The sequence below is a fragment of the Carassius carassius genome, chromosome 8, assembly GCF_963082965.1.
Source record: "Carassius carassius chromosome 8, fCarCar2.1, whole genome shotgun sequence".
NCBI lineage: Eukaryota > Metazoa > Chordata > Actinopteri > Cypriniformes > Cyprinidae > Carassius > Carassius carassius.
Genome location: NC_081762.1, coordinates 7,715,673 through 7,733,605, shown reverse-complemented (window position 1 = coordinate 7,733,605; position 17,933 = coordinate 7,715,673). Strand labels below are relative to the sequence as shown.

General features: G+C 35.7%; 3 protein-coding genes across 3 annotated transcripts in view; 1 reads left to right on the top strand and 2 right to left on the bottom strand.

Annotated features, from left to right (window-relative positions):
* Window positions 1–22, top strand: part of LOC132144650 (zinc transporter ZIP4-like) — a 23,422-nt gene extending 23,400 nt beyond the window's left edge. The window contains exon 12 of the mRNA XM_059555203.1: window positions 1–22. This exon is cut by the window's left edge and continues 158 nt beyond it. The gene's annotated coding sequence lies outside the window, so the exon portion shown is untranslated.
* Window positions 23–1,672: 1,650 nt separating this feature from the next.
* recql4 (RecQ helicase-like 4) lies at window positions 1,673–13,909 on the bottom strand. The gene is made up of 24 exons (XM_059555862.1): window positions 13,579–13,909; window positions 13,410–13,443; window positions 13,226–13,326; window positions 12,973–13,119; window positions 11,283–12,340; window positions 11,107–11,206; window positions 10,201–10,351; window positions 10,004–10,120; window positions 9,566–9,718; window positions 9,391–9,483; window positions 8,883–9,019; window positions 8,613–8,696; window positions 7,641–7,829; window positions 7,385–7,567; window positions 6,720–6,918; window positions 6,358–6,635; window positions 5,886–6,023; window positions 5,481–5,769; window positions 4,358–4,487; window positions 4,121–4,287; window positions 2,448–2,625; window positions 2,181–2,349; window positions 1,992–2,100; window positions 1,673–1,900 (listed from the first exon to the last, which is right to left on the bottom strand). Exons 1-24 carry the CDS (start codon window positions 13,660–13,662, stop codon window positions 1,779–1,781), a joined length of 4,410 nt encoding a protein of 1,469 aa, XP_059411845.1. The 5' UTR covers window positions 13,663–13,909; the 3' UTR covers window positions 1,673–1,778.
* Window positions 13,910–14,200: 291 nt separating this feature from the next.
* limd1b (LIM domains containing 1b) lies at window positions 14,201–16,574 on the bottom strand. The gene is made up of 7 exons (XM_059555202.1): window positions 16,462–16,574; window positions 15,763–15,864; window positions 15,250–15,317; window positions 15,104–15,166; window positions 14,863–14,993; window positions 14,566–14,617; window positions 14,201–14,399 (listed from the first exon to the last, which is right to left on the bottom strand). The coding sequence occupies exons 1-7, from the start codon at window positions 16,484–16,486 to the stop codon at window positions 14,319–14,321; spliced, it is 522 nt and encodes a 173-aa protein (XP_059411185.1). The 5' UTR covers window positions 16,487–16,574; the 3' UTR covers window positions 14,201–14,318.
* Window positions 16,575–17,933: the final 1,359 nt, after the last annotated feature.

Below are 17,933 nucleotides of genomic sequence, written 5' to 3'. Positions count from 1 at the left end.
AGCATATTTTCTTCCTTGATCATGTTTTTATTAGAAGCACAATTTAGTGCCGTCATGTTTTGAAATGTGTTGGGAAAATAATTACTATTACATATGTTAACATTATTTCCAAGAATGTTATTGTAATACCTTTTAAAACACCACTCACATTTTCTTCAGGTTTTCAAATACAAGTCTAATTAGAAATAAACATTAACAACAGATAACGCAGCCATGCAAATCACTTTATTTACAGTCAATAAATGACTTTTTATGGCCATCAGCACTTTCTCATAAGACTGCTGTCCTTTAAATAGTTAATTGTAATCTGTAAAAGTTGTTTCTGTGTTGTATTGGGTTAAAAATGTACTGTAAGACACACTTGATATATGGATTTTACTGATTCATGAAATTCTGCTAGTATGAAGTGAGTTTCTGTCCTGATGTGTAGTGATTAAACCTGTAACTAAATCAACTATTGGTGATTTGTAGCTTTTGTCCTAGCCTGAAAATATTCACTCTTAGTCTTTGTGCTTTCATAAACCTTATGTAAAGAGTCCATTCAGCATTATGGTCTTATGTATGTGTGTATTATGTCATGTTCGAGATTGCAGGGCTTACAGTGCTTTGGTAAAGCCAATGATTTTGCCTCGTCTTCAAACCTGAAATACTAAAGTTTCTGACTCACACGACTTACAGTAAGTGCTCATTAGATGATGAGACTTGTTAAAACGTGGGACAATGACTGGTGTCTCTGATATATCACAAGTACACACCCAATTTAAATACAGTGAAATAACTGCAAACTTGCAAACTACTTAAGGCATTACTCAGAAATAGTCTCTGTATCAGGGTCAGAAATGAACCATTTTAACATATTACATATAAAACCCTTGTGATTCATTTATGTATCTATGATGCATCTTTCAAACCAACATCTGAATGAACTATTATAATATAAAGTTTGTCTCAGTTATATTTTGTCCATAATGCGAAACACAGGTGAGTTTGAGTCGACTGAACGAGCTTAAGTGAAGGACACATGTACAACACATGTACCTGACACACAACACTTTGTTTCCTTGTACTGAGAAATGAGGAAGACTCTTCTATAGTTCAGACCATCTGTCATTAGTATGGAAGTCCTGATCTGTTTAACACAGACTCCACAAAACTTCATATTAAGAAACAGCTTTTCATACACCATATTATCATAAGAGTTGATATCTAACAGAAGTAAATATCAGTTGAATTCGGATAAAAAGAAATTATCTGTTTTATCTTCTGGCTGGTAGACAAGTTTTTTTAAGAACCATTTAATTATAAAGCTGATGCATTTGGGAATTTAAGTTTTAATTTTGATTAAGTCATACAAATAGAAAAAATATATATATATATATAAATTAAGAAATCCCTGCACATAAGAAGTTGGTTGAAGTCTGGAGTTGGTTTTGTATATTATATTCATATGTGCAAAGCATCTAATCAGGCAAGATGTGCATCTGTAATAAAATTTTTATTATAAAAATTATTAAGTTAATATATGTTTGTATGTTGTTTGGGACTGTTTAGTATACATGAAGTAGGCTATAAATGTATAAATTGACTAAAATGTATCTGAATATGACAAGAAAAAAAAAAAAAAACAGCACAACAGTGCCCACTACAGGACAGACTGAGCAAATACAACTGCTGGGTTAACAGATCACCAGTCTTTATTGTACATAAAGTTATAAAACGCAACATGTGAACATTTAAAAGAGTGACAAACAGCACTAATAAGTCATCGTGAGATCACGTTACCTCGTTCTAATGATCTCCTGTGTAGCTAAACGAATGATCTCATTGAAATCAAACTGAATATATTTCCTCCAGTATCTTCTGTCACGTCCGTACGTCTGCGCTGGATAACACGGACTTCCTGTGTGGGGGCACAGAAACACATTGAAATTCCCCCAAATAAAAAAATAAAAAAAGACAACAGGTGGAGTGAAATGTCACTAGAAACAAACCGATGCCATGGAAGATTCTGGCCACGGCTCGACCGGAGAACTTCTCATCGCTGCGGCTGGACAGGAAACCTCTGATGTCCGCGCAGATCTGAGCCTCCCAGTCCCTCATCTGAGGACACGGCACAAAAACAGGATTCAGAGATAGACATTAGAGTTCACGGCATAAACAAAACTGCGAAAGAGTCACACTTTGCATTTGTTGAGCTCTTCCTCCTCGTCCTCCTCTTCCTCCTGATAGTGATTGCTCAGGTCCAGGTTTCTCCTCTTGTCGAAATAATGGCGCAGCAGTTCTTTGAGAGCCTGGCTCCTGCTTTCCTCCAGATCATCCATACACAGACTGCAGTTACGATACGCAACGCTGCACACAAACACATCACGTACACTACGACAGTAAAGATGATGTGATTTAATGATGACAGTAAGGCAGCTCAGTCATGGTGCGTGTGTGGGTCTGACCTGCGGAAGGCTTTGAAGCAGGTTTTGAGCTGGTACAGCTGTGTCCTCTCCTGTGCCATCACTCTGCCGTGCAGAAAGGCACAAACCGCGTCCAGCTCGTCCGCCGTCAGGTCGCCATATGAGCGGAAATAGAAGGAGAGCGCTGAGAACTCCACATGGATGCCGCTCCGTCCTGTGCCTTCATATGAACCGGACGAGACAGGATATAATGGAATTAGGGCTGTCAGTTTATTACGTTGATTAATTCGTTATGAAAAGGTAACGTCAGTAAATTATTTCAACGCAGTTAATGCACTGGCCCCGCCCCCAGATTTGTACAACATCTTTCATTTCATACAGTTGACAAATATGATGTAGGGCAACTAATCTATAATTGCAGGTATGCCCTAAAATTCAAGATAGTTTGGCTCATATTTATATCACATGGTATGAACATTATAAAATGAGCAGCGAGAGCAATATCACACAGTGCTGTTTAAGTCTGAATAGCACATATTTAAATGTGATTTTATACAACAATTCAGTCGTTTTATTTTTAAACACAATATTGTGTTTTTGCTGTTTTGCCAAAAAAAAAAAAAAAAAAAAAAAACAGAACTGTTGTGCATCTGTGAGCAACACAGCAGTTTCATTTCTGAACAAATTCGCATTTTGAACGAATCATGTGAACCAATGATTCAAAGGCACTTTCATAGAGAGAGCCATTTCATTAATTGCTGAATGAATCAACCTTTGAACGAATCGAATGAATCAATGACTCAAACACTTTTATCGCCACCTGCTGGCAGTTTTAGTTTCTTCTTTAGAGTGTCATCTCATTTATTTAAATACAAATAAATAAATGAATGAATAAAAGGCACAGTTCATCAAAGAAATACAAAATCGGTCATCATTTTCTCACTCATATCATTTCAAACTCGAATGACTTACTTTTTAACGCAACATAAAAGAAGCTATTTTGAAAACTTTTGGTAACTAAGCTGTTTTGGTTAGCAGTGACTTTCACTGCATGAACAAAAAATACTGAGATTTTTCTCAAAATATCTTAGGTGTAAATATGTGGCCATTGTAGCCTAAAGGTTTGTGTGTAATATATTTTCGTTGAATCAAATTTCTTTCTAAAGCTACTATTTGTATAATTTCTCATTTAGCAAAATATTAGCTTTAAATAACATATTTTGTGGGAATTTTCACAGCCAAATTTATTTAGCAATTAATTACCACACCATGTAATTAATTAAATAAATATTTTTAGTAACACTTAATTTCAGTGTCCTTGTTACATGTACTATTATTATTAGAATGACAATACAATTATGCAAAATTAAATGAAAGTAGTAACCCTAAGCCAAATCCTAATCCTAACCATATAGTAAGCACATGTACACGTACTCTATATGAAAACAGAACGTTGTTGATCTTTCTCATGAATCATTATTTATGAAATCATCTTTATTACTTGGATAAATTTTGGCCAAAAAAAAAACACACACCTAAGAGAGGAAGAAACAATCTGACTGTCATGTGAAGTATCTATTTTTTCTAAAAATACAACTAGGGGAGGTACATTGTTTTAATTTTAGAGGTGCTATGCAATCAGAATAAAGTTTGTTTGGTCCTTTTTGTTTGTCCCACGCATCAGATGATCTGTGAATCACATGGTCTCCTCTCACCTGTGTTTGAGCCCCACTGCAGCTGTCTCAGGCCTCTCTTCACCAGAGGAAGCTGCCAGCCCATAGTGTCCGCCAGCTCCACCACGTCAAACTCCAGAGCGTCACATGACTCCACGCGCTCCCCTGCCATGCGTTTGCGCGCCAGAGCCACAGCGACTGGAGGACACCTGACAACATACAAAATACATAAAAAAACAATCCAAAGCTACTTAGTTGCACTGTGAAAGAGTAACGTACAGTTTGGTGATTTTGCGGAGTTGTTGTGGACCGCCGTAACACTGCAGCTTACAGATGGAGAGCGTCGGATGAAGAAGCTCCACCCACTGCTGAGGATGAAGCTCCAGGTAACACAACAGGGTCTCCAGACCTAAAACACACCGAGAATTTAGATTTAGTCTAAAATATAGAACTTATAGAACGAGAAGAGAGCTATAGTTCATGACAGACTTATTAACTAAAACTAACAATATTGCATTGAAAAAGCTAAAATAAAGATAAAATTAGCTTAGTTATCTGTCAAGGTAAGCGTACAAATTTTATTAAATTTAAGCTAAAATTCATTTTCAGTATTCAAACTAATACTGAAATAAAAATGTGAAAAACCTAAATAAACATCTAAAAAATTAAAACAAAAGTGTTTTATTAGTTACCACTTAGATACTTTTTATATTTATTAATATTAAGAATCAGCTATTTTCCATTTTCATTTTAGTTCTAGTTATTTTAATTTTTGTCTTTTCCATGAGTGTTTCTTTTATACATATGTAGTTATTTTTTATTATTATTATTTATTTTAGCTTTAATTATTTTATAAAATCAAGTGAAACTACATTAAACAGAGTAAAAAAAAAATAAATTGCCAATGGTTTTGACTTTTGATTCAGTTTTAGAATAACCCTGATTAAAATGAAAAACAGAAAACAATAAAAAATATGTATAAATATTATGACGGTATAGTAATCTATACTGTCATCATCGAATCACCCTCATTTCATTCAAAAGAAACAAGAAATTTCTTTTCATTTAACACTTGTGGAAAATTAACCTGCTCTTGTCCATACAATGACAATGGACTCCAAATAAAGCATAAAAAGCTCCATAAATGAATAAACAATTTGATTGTGTTTTGGTTTAAATCCACTTTTTTTGTGTGCCAATTCTGATATTGATTTTGCAAAAAACTGCAAGGTAGATAAATGTTGTATTCATTAATTCCTAGATGCACATCCTCCCCAAAGTACATGTACATTTCAGGACAGTGAGTAAATAATATTTGGTTGATCTATCCCTTTAAACATGACATCAGCTCTCAGAACTTCTGTATTACAGCACTTTCTCTCAATGTTTATCCAAGTCTCACTCTCTTCGGTGATGTCGAGGGTCTCCACGGTCTCCTGCATGGGGATGGCTCTCTCATGTGTGTGACATGCACGCTGTACTCGCACGTCACTCAGTTTCAGACCGCCGTCGCCCTCCTCCGGCTCCTCCTCTGTCGTCTGAGTTGGTTGATTGTGCTCATGTGTAGTGTGTGTCTGCGGTGGCTGTTGTTCTGTGGGAGTCACGGTCTCAGTCAGCTGCTGCTGCTGGTGTGGATCAGTGTTTTCACAAAACTCCATCTCCAGTAACTCACTGTCAGATACTTCTGCAGCCTGCAGGGTATGACATAAACAAATAAAACTAATAAATACATTAAAAGAAACAAAAAAAAATATATATATATATATATATATATATATATATATATTTGCAATTACTCAAGTGTCACCTGTGCCAAATCCTGCTGCTTCAGCTGAATCTGTCTGCATTTACATGGAGGAAAAACCTTCTGCACCAGTTTCTTCACTGTATAAAAATCCACTGTGTCTGCGTAGATGTGCCTGCGCAGCTCATGCAGGTCTGCACCCTAAATGCAGTATACAAATAATAGAAAATAATACCAATTGTTGCAGTGTAATTGGTAACTACAATTAACTAATACTATTAAAATTGATTTTGTGAATTGAAATAAAGCTCAAACTAAATATTAGACGAAAAACGTAAATATAAATTAAAACAGAAATAAAATAATTGAAAATTGAAGTATTAAAATTACTAATATTGATTATTGTAATTATTGGCCCACAGGTTGAAAACCACTGGTATGGAATATATAGTATAAGAATACATTATTATTAATATTAAAATATTGCAACTAATATAAAATTTCAAGTATCTAAATGTACTTCACAAGTACAGACCTCTGGGTCTAGAAACAGGTGGCAGTGCGCTGGGTGTCCGTCACGTCCTGCTCGGCCAATCTCCTGCACGTAGCTCTCAAAACTTTTGGGCATGTTGTAGTGGACGATCCCACGCACGTCTGATTTGTCCAAGCCCATCCCGAAGGCCACGGTGGCCACCACCACACGCAGCTCCCCGCACATGAAATTATTCTGCACTCGCCGCCTCTCTGATGCAGACATCCCGGCGTGGTACGCCTCTGCAATCCACTTCAGAGGCTTACGGATCTTTTTCCTGGCTGAGATGACGTGGAAGAATGAAATAAATACATCCAAACAAAGCGACGGAGCAGAAGTGTTTTGTATGACAGTGATGTATTTACCAAGGGCTTTCTTCTTCCTCCCTACAGGATTGTCCTCCTCATCCTCTGGTGCTGGTTTGGAGGACTCTCTCAACATCACCCCCTGCAGGCAGGTGCGCAGCAGTGCAGCGATACGGGACGTCTCCTCTCGCCTGGTACAGTAGACGATAACCGACTCTAGAGCGCCAAAGCGTTCGCCCTTCAGCAAAGACACCAGAGCCTGTAGAAGAACACGTTAAGATATTTGAGACAAGAGTAACAGCTACGGATGGGCGATATCTTATCATTTGCGATATACCGGTAAATATTCCCCCAACAATAAGAACTAGTCCTCCTGTGATAATAACGACAACTTCTAGTGGTTGACATTAGTATTCATTTTCATATTCAGTATAACTTTAAGCATTGCATCTCTCTAAAATTTTAAATGCTTATTGAATTCAGAGGTTAATTTGTGATTTGGCCAATATTTTTGGAGCATAAAAGCGATGAATAAAATCATTAAAACGAAGTAAAAAAAAAATAAAAATTATATATATATAGAAAAGTCTATAAAATCAAAAAAATATTTAAATAAATTTATATATATTTAGCGATTTAAGCAGTGAAACAATCTAATTTCTCTAGTTTAATGTTGTTTAGTTACACTTGACATCTTGCATGAAAACGAGACTTTCTAAACGCACCTGCTCTTTGTCTCGGTCCATGGACACGGACAGCTGGAGGTTGTGAGGGACAGCAGCAGAACGGACGGCGATTCCGTCTTGATCGCTGATGTCCAGATGTCGGCCGATGTCCAGCGCTGTGGACAGAGTGGCTGTGGCGGTGAGACCCAACAGACAGCGCACACCCAACCGATCCCTGAGCACCTACACAACACAAACATACATTAATTCTGCAGTGATCAAATGAAGGAAAATATGAATCCTCTTACAGACAAACCTTGCACAGTCTCAGGTAACAGGGCCGGAAGTTGTGTGACCATTCAGACACACAGTGAGCCTCATCGATACAGGCAAAGGCCACAGGGGGGAGCTGGTCTGCAGGAGGGAGGCATCCTGACCCCGAGTGACCTCCGCCAACCAGAGCTTCAGGAGACAACAGCAGGACATGCACCTGACCGGCCTTCACCTACACACACAATAAAATACATCAAAGACACACACGCTCACAGATTCCTTTAGCACATGATGAGTCTCAATTGTTCTAAATAGCAGAGATGAATCTCTGTGACTTGTTGAAGTTGTGAAAAACAAAACAATGTGTTAAAATATTTGATTTTTGATTCACAAATTTAAATATTCTGATGCTGTTACTGGTCTGGTTAGGAACAGTCTTGTTATAAACGAAAACAAAAACTATATATATATATATATATATATATATATATATATATATATATATATATATATATATATATATATATATAAATAATAATTTAAAAATGAAAATTTGAAATGTTGCCTTGGTAACTGAAATAAAATAAGTTGAAGTACTAAAATTGAATACTAAAACTAAAAGAAAAATAAATTGAAGCTACAAAATATATATAAATTTATATTAAAAAAGTGCATCACAAAATTACTATAACAAACTACCGTTAAAATGCAAACAAAAATAATTTTGGTTAAAATGAGAATTGTTGCCTTGAAATAAAAAATTTAAGTTGACAAAATGACTAAATATAAATACAAATAAATTTTTCTTTTAATAAAAATTAAGAAATTATTTAAAAAAAAGGCAAAAATGACTTAAATTTTAATGATATTTGTTAATAAATACTATAATAAAGTATTAATGATACTAAAATAACACTGGTTAGGAAAAATTAAGATGAAAAAGACATATATACCCCTTATACCTGTATTACATGACATGCTACACATGATTTGTGAATTATTATACAGTCTTTACCTTCTCAATAGCCGCTTCTCTCTGTTTCTGAGACATGTTGGAGTGGATGCAGGCGGCTTTCAGCTTCGCCGGGAGTCCTGAGAGCTTCACGAAGAATGTAAAAATGAAAAACACTTTAAATGGTTGTTCTGCCTCCCAGGAGATGTTTTAAGCTACATGCTCATGAATTCTCCCATACACAATCTAGCAAATCTGAGTGAGAATTCCCTGCATTAAAAATAGTGTTTCTTGAATAATTAAATTATATTTCCACTACAAAGTCAAGCGTACCTGATCATCCATCAGAGACACCAGAGGAGACACCACCAGCGTGATGCAATTTGACCTCTGGGCGTACAGATACGCAGGAAGCTGGTAGCACAGAGATTTGCCCATACCAGTGGACAAAACCACTAATGTGGACAGACCTGAATGAAAACAAATCAACAAGAGATCAGAGAACCCACTTAACACTTCACACGCAACTCAAATTCATTTAGCTTTTTGCTTTTCTGAACAGCAAAACTCACTCAAATGTGGGTTAAAAATATATGAAAACGCCTTTTAGGAAATTTATTTCAGACTGAACACAATTTATAAACAACCACATCCATTTTTAAGTCTAAAAAGTAAAAACACACAGGAATCCCTTCAATTGTGGTTATTATTGTGCAGTTTTATTAACCATTTGGCATGCAATTTGTATCAATTAGCATCAATAATATGATTCATACTGCACTGCGGTATGGATGTGTTGAAATACAGAAATGTAGAAAAGTTTCTAATAACTTCGTCCCACCTGAAAGGATCCTCATGATGGCCGTCTCCTGACCAGGCCTGAAGGACTTGTAACCAAAGTCTCGAAGTGCTTCATACACCTCTGGCGGGACATCTGTGGAAAATCAAAAGAAAGACAGAGAATAAAAAGACATTTGCACAGAATTAAGCTCTTACAGCAGATTAATGTGACATACCTTGAACTTTCCCATCATCCTTTAGTCTGTAGAGCGGCTCCATAGGTGGAGGAGGGGCGGGCCGCTCATAATCTGGTCTGATGATATTGAGCAGTATCTCCGCCCCCTGGTCCTCCTTCTCAGAGGAGTCTCCGCCCACAGAGGGAGGAGCCACTGAAGTAGGAAAACAAAACATTTACCTTTGCTATTTTGAGTGTTAAGGATACTATAAATGATAATATATACAAATTTACAAAATTCTTAAATGTTATTATATCTCAGCTAGTTTCCAAGGCAAGAACAAAACTAATAATGACTAAAGTTTAAACTAAAATTAAAATGAAAACAAAAACTTGTTTCTAAAATCTAATTTTGAATAAAAACAGATGGGTTGCTAGGGTTTTTCTTGTGACAAGTGACTAATCGCTGTGATTGAACATGTGCCCCATGCAGACCCACCAATAGGCTCTGACCGCAGAGTTCCTGTGGCCCGAGCAACTTCCTCCAGTGTGGGCAACTCAAACTCCTCTTCCTCTGCTTGGGTTTCCTGCTGTTCTGCAGAACTCACAACGGGAGCTGAAACACGAACCCAGACTATCAATAACATGACCACAAATTCATGAGAGCAGAGTCATGTGACCTGCACAGCCTCTCACCTCTTCCTCGACAGTCTCGTGCCCAGTGACCCGTCCCGCCGCACTTGTAGCAGGTGTCGCCTTGACGATTGAAGCCACCGAACCGCCCCCTGCCCCTCCCGACTCCACCCCCAAACCTCTCGCCCTTCAGCTGGAACTTCTGCATGTACATCTAGAATTATAAAACCACATGAATGAATTACCCAATGAAAACATTTTATAAACATATAGTTTCAGTATTTATAATTTCATTATACAAAAGAATATTATTCAATTATTTTAAAAATAATAAAAAATTACTATTAATACTATTGTACTAGTAAAATATTACTTTAAAAAAAGTATATAATAATAGTAACAACAACCACACCAGTATTTTACAGAACAACAGTAAAATTACAATGTCTTCATTTCTTTGCTTTCAAATGTTAGGGCTTTTATTTTGGCGCAAAACCACTGTGGGACTTTAAAGCTTCTTTTTGGAAGACAACAGAGATATAATGAATCACAAAACAAATGAGATGGCTGACTTGTTTCTTCTGGATTAATGCAAAACACATGGATCATACTTCAGATAGGAAATGACAGAAATTCGTAATCCATTCTCAAAAAATTGCATAAGATTTACCATGCATGAAATCTGAGATCAACAACACCAAACAACAAAGGTTTTGTAGCTCTGATGGATGGAAAACATTTCTAGTAAATCACTTCTTAAATTTTTCCGTTTATAGAACTCGATAGTCGTGGTCACTATATGCTGTCATCTTGTAAAATTTGTCATTTCTGTGTCATAAATTCATTTGAAACACATTTGTATTTCACAGTAGAACGTTATATTGGTTTACAGCAACAAAAAGGTTGAGCAAACTAATTTCTGGATGAACTATTCCTTAAAAGAAGTAGATCTTGGTGTTATCAACCAACCTGTTTCCTTAGTGCAGCTCCTCTCAAAGCAAATCCCTTGACATGGGACTTCTTCTTTAAATTGATTTTCACAAAGTTGCCATCTGTGTTTTTGGTTGGCCTGGTTCAGGATGAGGACAATAATTCAATAAATCACTGAACAAAATGTGAGAATAACTGATATTTATGGTCCCCACCTGCCCCTGACGGTGTTCCTCATTGTATATGCAGCGGCTCTGGCCTCCTCTTCATCCACCTCTCCCAGCAAATTCTCCTGAGGAATTGCTCGTTTCTGGGTTGTTTTTTTCTCTGAACTGGCAGTATCATCTTCATCCTCCTCCTCCTCTTCGACTTTTCCTTTTCTTTTTCCTCTTTTTTTGGGCTGATCCTCTCCAGCTGCCTCTCCTTTCTTAGTCCTCCTTCTCTTTTTCACTCTACCTTCCTGCTCCTCAGATTCATCCACATCATCATCATCACCCTCCCTCTGTCTTTTTCGACCTTTGTTTTTTTTGCCACCTTCGGCCTTTGCTCGGTCACCTGAGTCTTGATCTTTTCTAGCCCTGGGTTTGCGTTTCTTAGCATATGAAGCAGATTTAGGCTCCTCTGAACAGGCCTCGTCATCTCCCATGAGAGCCGCAGTGTTTTTTTGATATACCTGTTCACCATCTGGCCCCGGAGAGCCCAGTTCTGCATCAACCACCACATTGTTCCTTACTAAAGATGCTACTGGATCTTTCTGTACACTGTCCTCTGACAAGGAGGATTTCTTCTTCTCCAGAGTAGCCTTAGGAGATGTCTGACCCTCATTTAATGCAGATTCGCTTTTAACAGTAGGTCGTAAGACACTGTTTTCAATTTTCGACAGCACTGAATTCCCAGCAACAGGTTTCTGAGGTTCCTCCACCTCATCGAAATCCTGGCAGCGTGCAAGCCAGCCGCTGTCCACAGAGGAAAACCTCTTGGTCATGGACTGCTTCAGAAACTGGACCCTCTCCATGCTTTTGTATGCAGAGCCCACAGCTGGAGAACAGGATTTGGAGGGGGTTATGGATGGAAAGGGATCTGATGGCTCGTCCTCAAACTCTGTGCTTGCCGTCTGCACAGGAGGAGCGCTGGGGTCTGGACGCGTGTTAGCTGGCTTTGGTGTGCGAGTGTCTACATCTGTCAGTGTTGCACTGGAGTCTGGAGTGTACTTCAGTGATTTCGCTGGTGTTCGGCGAGGGGTTGTTGCTTTTTTCAGAGAAAAAGATCGCTCCTATAATTCAGTACATGTGACAAGAAAATAAGAGATAATCTGTAGCCTATTTAATATCCAAATGACATTCATTAAGAACTGCTTCTAAGAAAGTACATTATTTGTTAAAACAGCCATCAATTTCACATAGATTAAGTTATGTAATGCAAAAAAGCACAACATAGAAAAGATGAATAAGTGGAAATGTTTCTGAATATTTTTCTAATATAATATCCAGATTCTAAATTATGTCTTTTTATAAAATAATAGCTAGAATAAAGAGCTATTTCCACCAAATGTCACAAGGATATCAGTCAAAATAATCAGTAGAAAGGTTTCTGAATAGAACATATACATAGTAACAAACATCAACATAATTGTTTTTATAATTTTAAATCTTAAAACATTTTTTGAAAATTGTCTTTTTTATTATTGTCTATTTTATTAATTAAACTTTACTTTTATTTTTAAATAAATGTTTTTTTTATTGCATCAGACTGATTCTTTTTTATTACCTTGATAATTTATTACTTTTATTTATTTTAATGAAATAATAATAATAATAATAATAAATCACAACATATCACATATTGTAATGAGATTAGATTTTTATGATATCACCCAGCCCAGGATACAGTGTAAGTCACATGCACCTTTGTTAAAGCTCCAAGATTGGTTTTCAACTTCATGCCAAAGTACTGAGCTGAAGCTTTCAGCGTCTCTTTGTCATCTGAAGACAGTTTTGGAACAGCAGCCGGCAGACTCTTCCGGTTGAGGTGAGACCCCCAGCATCCAGACTCCTTAAAACAGTGAACACATGCACATTTAATTCATCTATAAAATCTTGAGAAACTACAAAGACGGCTGATGAATGTTCAAATTAATCAATTCGATGTGTCCTCTTACAGCTGTAGAAGACGGACTCTTTTGGGGTTTTGTCTGATCCTCCTGCCCAGTGCCATTCCTTTCTTTTGCTTCTTTAAGTGAACGGTATTCTTTATAGAGTTCTGCAAAAACAAAAACACACAGGGTAAAAATATATAATTCAATCCTAACTCATAGAAATACAAACACAACACAATAAACTTACGTCTCGTCTCCTCTGGAGCTTTATCAATGTCGTCCTTCAAAAGAAAAAATGTGTTTTGGACAGTATTAATGAAACAACAGAAGAAACAACGGATAAAAACAACAATAAAGAGCATATAAAACAGCTTAAAACAACACAATATTAAAGAATACTGATTAATATACGACACCTTATTGGGTTTCCTGTTGTTTGTTTGGAAGAAAGACTGTTCCCATTTCTTCAGGAGGATTTTAACATCATTGTATCGATCCATTTATTCACTTTATCCGTGAAAACACATAGAAACACACTCATCCAGCAACTTCTTTGACTTTATAATGCCTTCATAAAACACATCGACTTCAGACTCACTATAAAAGAATCGTGTCAGTTATACAGAGACGCGAGTGTTACAGAAAAGACCACATTTATCTTAAATGAGCACTTGTGTTTATCACTCACTAAGCTGCGACTTTTCACTGAACGCGCCAAATGTCAAATCAGCGTGAAAACAAAAGATGACTTCCGCCCCTTTCCGGTAATGTCATAATAAAAGTCCTGAATAAACTCAACGCAGAGATCGCCAAGGTCAGATTGCATAGTCAGATTTATTAACTTTTCTTTAAATAAAATGAAAATATCCCATTTAGAATTTGATATATATTAACCTAAAATATTATTAAGGAAACATCATTTATCTGACAACACAGTTTGGTTTGGTAGCAGGTTAATTTAATAACATAATACATTCTATTAAAACAGTATTATTAAAAATATATGAATGATATCAAAAATATATCATGGCACTTAGATAAACTATATGGTATTTAAATTCAAGTTGCATGTCAATTAGATAATTCTAAACGATAATACAGTGGTACTAGATATATAAAAAATAATAACTATTATTTTCTTCAGACTGAGCAGTGATTAAATTTTGCTTTTTCCTTCATAACAGGCCACGTGGTAGCTTTTTCCCATGGACAGCACTCGCACAATCTCATTTGAACCCTGTGTACATAAAATAATAATAATAATTTTAAAAAAAAAATCACTATTTTAAACAGGATTATTTATCCAATAGATGTACTGTAGGATATATGATATCACATATCACATGTGATTAAAAAAAAGCAAAATAAAAATATTAGTTATAATAAAAACTGTACAAATATACCTTATTAGGAAGGATGAGCTGTTCACATATAGCACATGTCTGTGCCAGAATCCTATACAATAAAAATGAGGCCAAATAAAATACAATCAGACATAACAATCAAAGAATATTCACGTTATAACTTGGGTTAATTTTCTAGGCAATTAAATGGTTAAAATGTTTTTTTTTTTTATTACATGTCAACAGAAATTCAAAGAAATTTAATCTAATCGACCAATAATTAATAACTAGATTTTATATTCACTGTATGTCTGTTATCTTTTGAGACGTCAGTCTCCATGTCAGTGTGTTGTTCACCTGTGGTAATCTTTCACACAATATATCTTGTTTTGTGTGTCAACACTAAACGGCTGACCCTCCAGTTTCTCATTACAGATGAAACAGCGGAAACAGTCAGGATGGAAGGACTTTCCCAAAGCCTGGAGCACCTACAGTAAAGGGGTCAGAGGTCATCTTGCTGATGGATCATGTGGTAGGACACATTAAACAACATTCTCTCTATCCATTAAAACACACACAGAATGGTATTCTGGCTGACCATATCTGTGATTAAATATCCGCAGGATGTGCAGACCTCTGCGAAGTGCTTGACGCTGGAATACTACAAGACAAAGGAAGCATTAAAAGCACAATCTTCTCAATTTAATTTAAGAAATAATTAACAAACAAGACCAGACCACAGACCAAATAATCCTCCTCGCAGAACACCCGTCCTGAAAATTCATAAAACGCCTTCCCTTTCAGTTTCTGGCCTGCATCGAGGACATGAGAAAACATGCACATGATATTGAGTTTATACTGACGTGCATAAAATTTGAACGTTGTGAAGCACTGCATATGATTAGGGAAAAATAAGAGATTCTCATGCAAAATTATTACATTAATGCGGAAAACTTTGCATTTACTAGCAAAACATTTGCCTTTTCTTGCAAAAGTACTGTTTTTCCATTCACAAAACAATTAGTTCTTTTGTGTTCTCTGATAAACTTTGCATTCACTCAAAAGTATTGCATTCCCCCAAGAAATATTTGCGTTTCAATGCATTCCGATATACTTTTTTCCCTCTCACTTGTTTTTGTAAAATAAAAATTGTACTCTGCCATAGTGCACTGATGAGTTTTGCATGAAAATACTAATGCCATCAGCCCTGTGTAATATTTCCATGCATCTGAACTGATACATGAGCTGCAGTCTTACCGCAGACACAGCAGGTGAAGCAGCTGTCATGGTACACTTGTCCCATGGCCTGGCAGGCCTGAGCAGCTCCGTAAACACCTCCAGTGCACTTTGCACATGTACCTGCAGACGGCAGACAACACACAGGAGATTCTGCTTTTCATTCATAATCAATGCAGGGGTGTAAACTACTTTTCGAATTAAAAATGAAAATGGTATATGAATTTAAGTACCATGATGTATATCAAAGTGCCATGGTATTACCGCACCATATAAACAGCACATAAGAACTGAATCACAAGTGCATCAGAGTTAAATTCTCTGATTCCTTATTTCATCTTTCTGCTTATAAAAAAAATATTTATATATAATTATTTATTCGATACATATTTGATTAAATTTGTATTTAAGTATTTACGTACTTAAAGTAAAGGATATGTTTGGAATAGATAAATAATTAAACTTATAATAATTGTCACAGAGTAAACATATTTTAACTTCTGACTATGTTCAGAAACTGAAATAAAGCTAATTAACTATGCAGTAAATTATAAAATCTTTTTTTTCCCTATATGCTCTTTATAGGGAAATTCTTAGCATGCAAACATATTGTATTCTATCATTAACAATTCTACAGCTTGGTAAACTGAACTGTAAACATTATACACATGCAAATATTTTCACATCACCCCATATTAAGATTCACAACATGGAACTTACCAAAGCATAGAGAGTTTGTGTCCATTTTTTGCGTGTCCCAGACAAAGACAGTAAAGTGTCACTAATATTCAGTTCCTGCAGACAGACTCTGTCTCCGACTGTAAGTGGAGAACATACTGTGAATTCTCCAGCGTGTGAGGGGTGTATTTATATTTGTGTTAAAGCACATGTGTGTGTGCATGTGTGAGAGAGGAGACAGTGTGAAGGCCATTGATGGAAATGTATGATATATATATCACTAAAACAGCTGTGTATCATGGACCTGCTGAGATATTACATGACAGTCTAGTTACTACAGTAACTGCAAGTAAAATAAATTATTAAATAATATATCCTCTTATGATACATTTTACTAAACTATTTCAACAACTAAAAAAAATATATATATATATATATATTATATGTTATATTATATAGAAATATCTTTAATATATAAACATAGCATATTTTTCTTAAATATATACATGCATGTGTTTGTATTTATATACACATTACACACTCATATATTATGTAAACAAAAACATTTATGTTAATATTTTATTTGAATTGACAGCACTTATATATACAGTCAGTGTCTGAAGATGAATTTCTCATTCCCACAGGTTTCTGCTGATTGAGTGCTGGCTCTTAAATGCTGGATTTGTCTATGGTGCAAATCAGAGTTTAACAGATTGTGCATTAATTATTTATACCTTTCAGAAATGTACATTTCTTTTGGAAAATGACATAATGGCGCTGAGTGTTTTGCTTGTACGAAAGATTTTAGTGTTTGAGAAACAATATAGGCTCCTTCCTATATGGCGTCAAAATCTGTAACAACAGGGCTCAGTTATGAGACAGTACCCCATTAATGGGACAATTTTCTATTTGAATGCTTTGATGATCAATCATAGATGACATACTCCACACTAAATAATCCATTTCAGTAATCCAATTCTTGCAGTCACATAGTTTTAATGGTTTGTGAATGGATGTATGAGATCAGAAAGGGGGAACAAAACAAGAAACAATGAAAGTGATGTCTCTTGTGATACCTGTTGAATGGGTAATCTAGTTATCTGTTTGTGTTTGTTGACTTTCACTTTATTAAAATTCTGTGTATGCCTCGGGGCTGTTGGCATTGAAATTACTTGAATGCTGGTGTCTGCGGACAAGAGCGGACTCATTACTTAAAAGCACAATAGTAAGTGAGAAAAAACTAATACTATTTTTACAAATTTTCTTTAAATAATCACACAGTATAATGCATTTGATTATCCAATCATTCACTGTCAATAAATATTAATAGTTAAAATTATATATGGTACAAACCCATAATTATTATATTTTCAGGGGACAAAAAAATACACATTTTCAAATTAACATAAACAAAAGTTTTTAAAAAGTTAAAAAGAAGAGTTTAAATTGGTAAAAAAGGTAATAATTCAAATGTGTGTGTGTATGTGTGTGCAATAACACGTACTCATTATGTT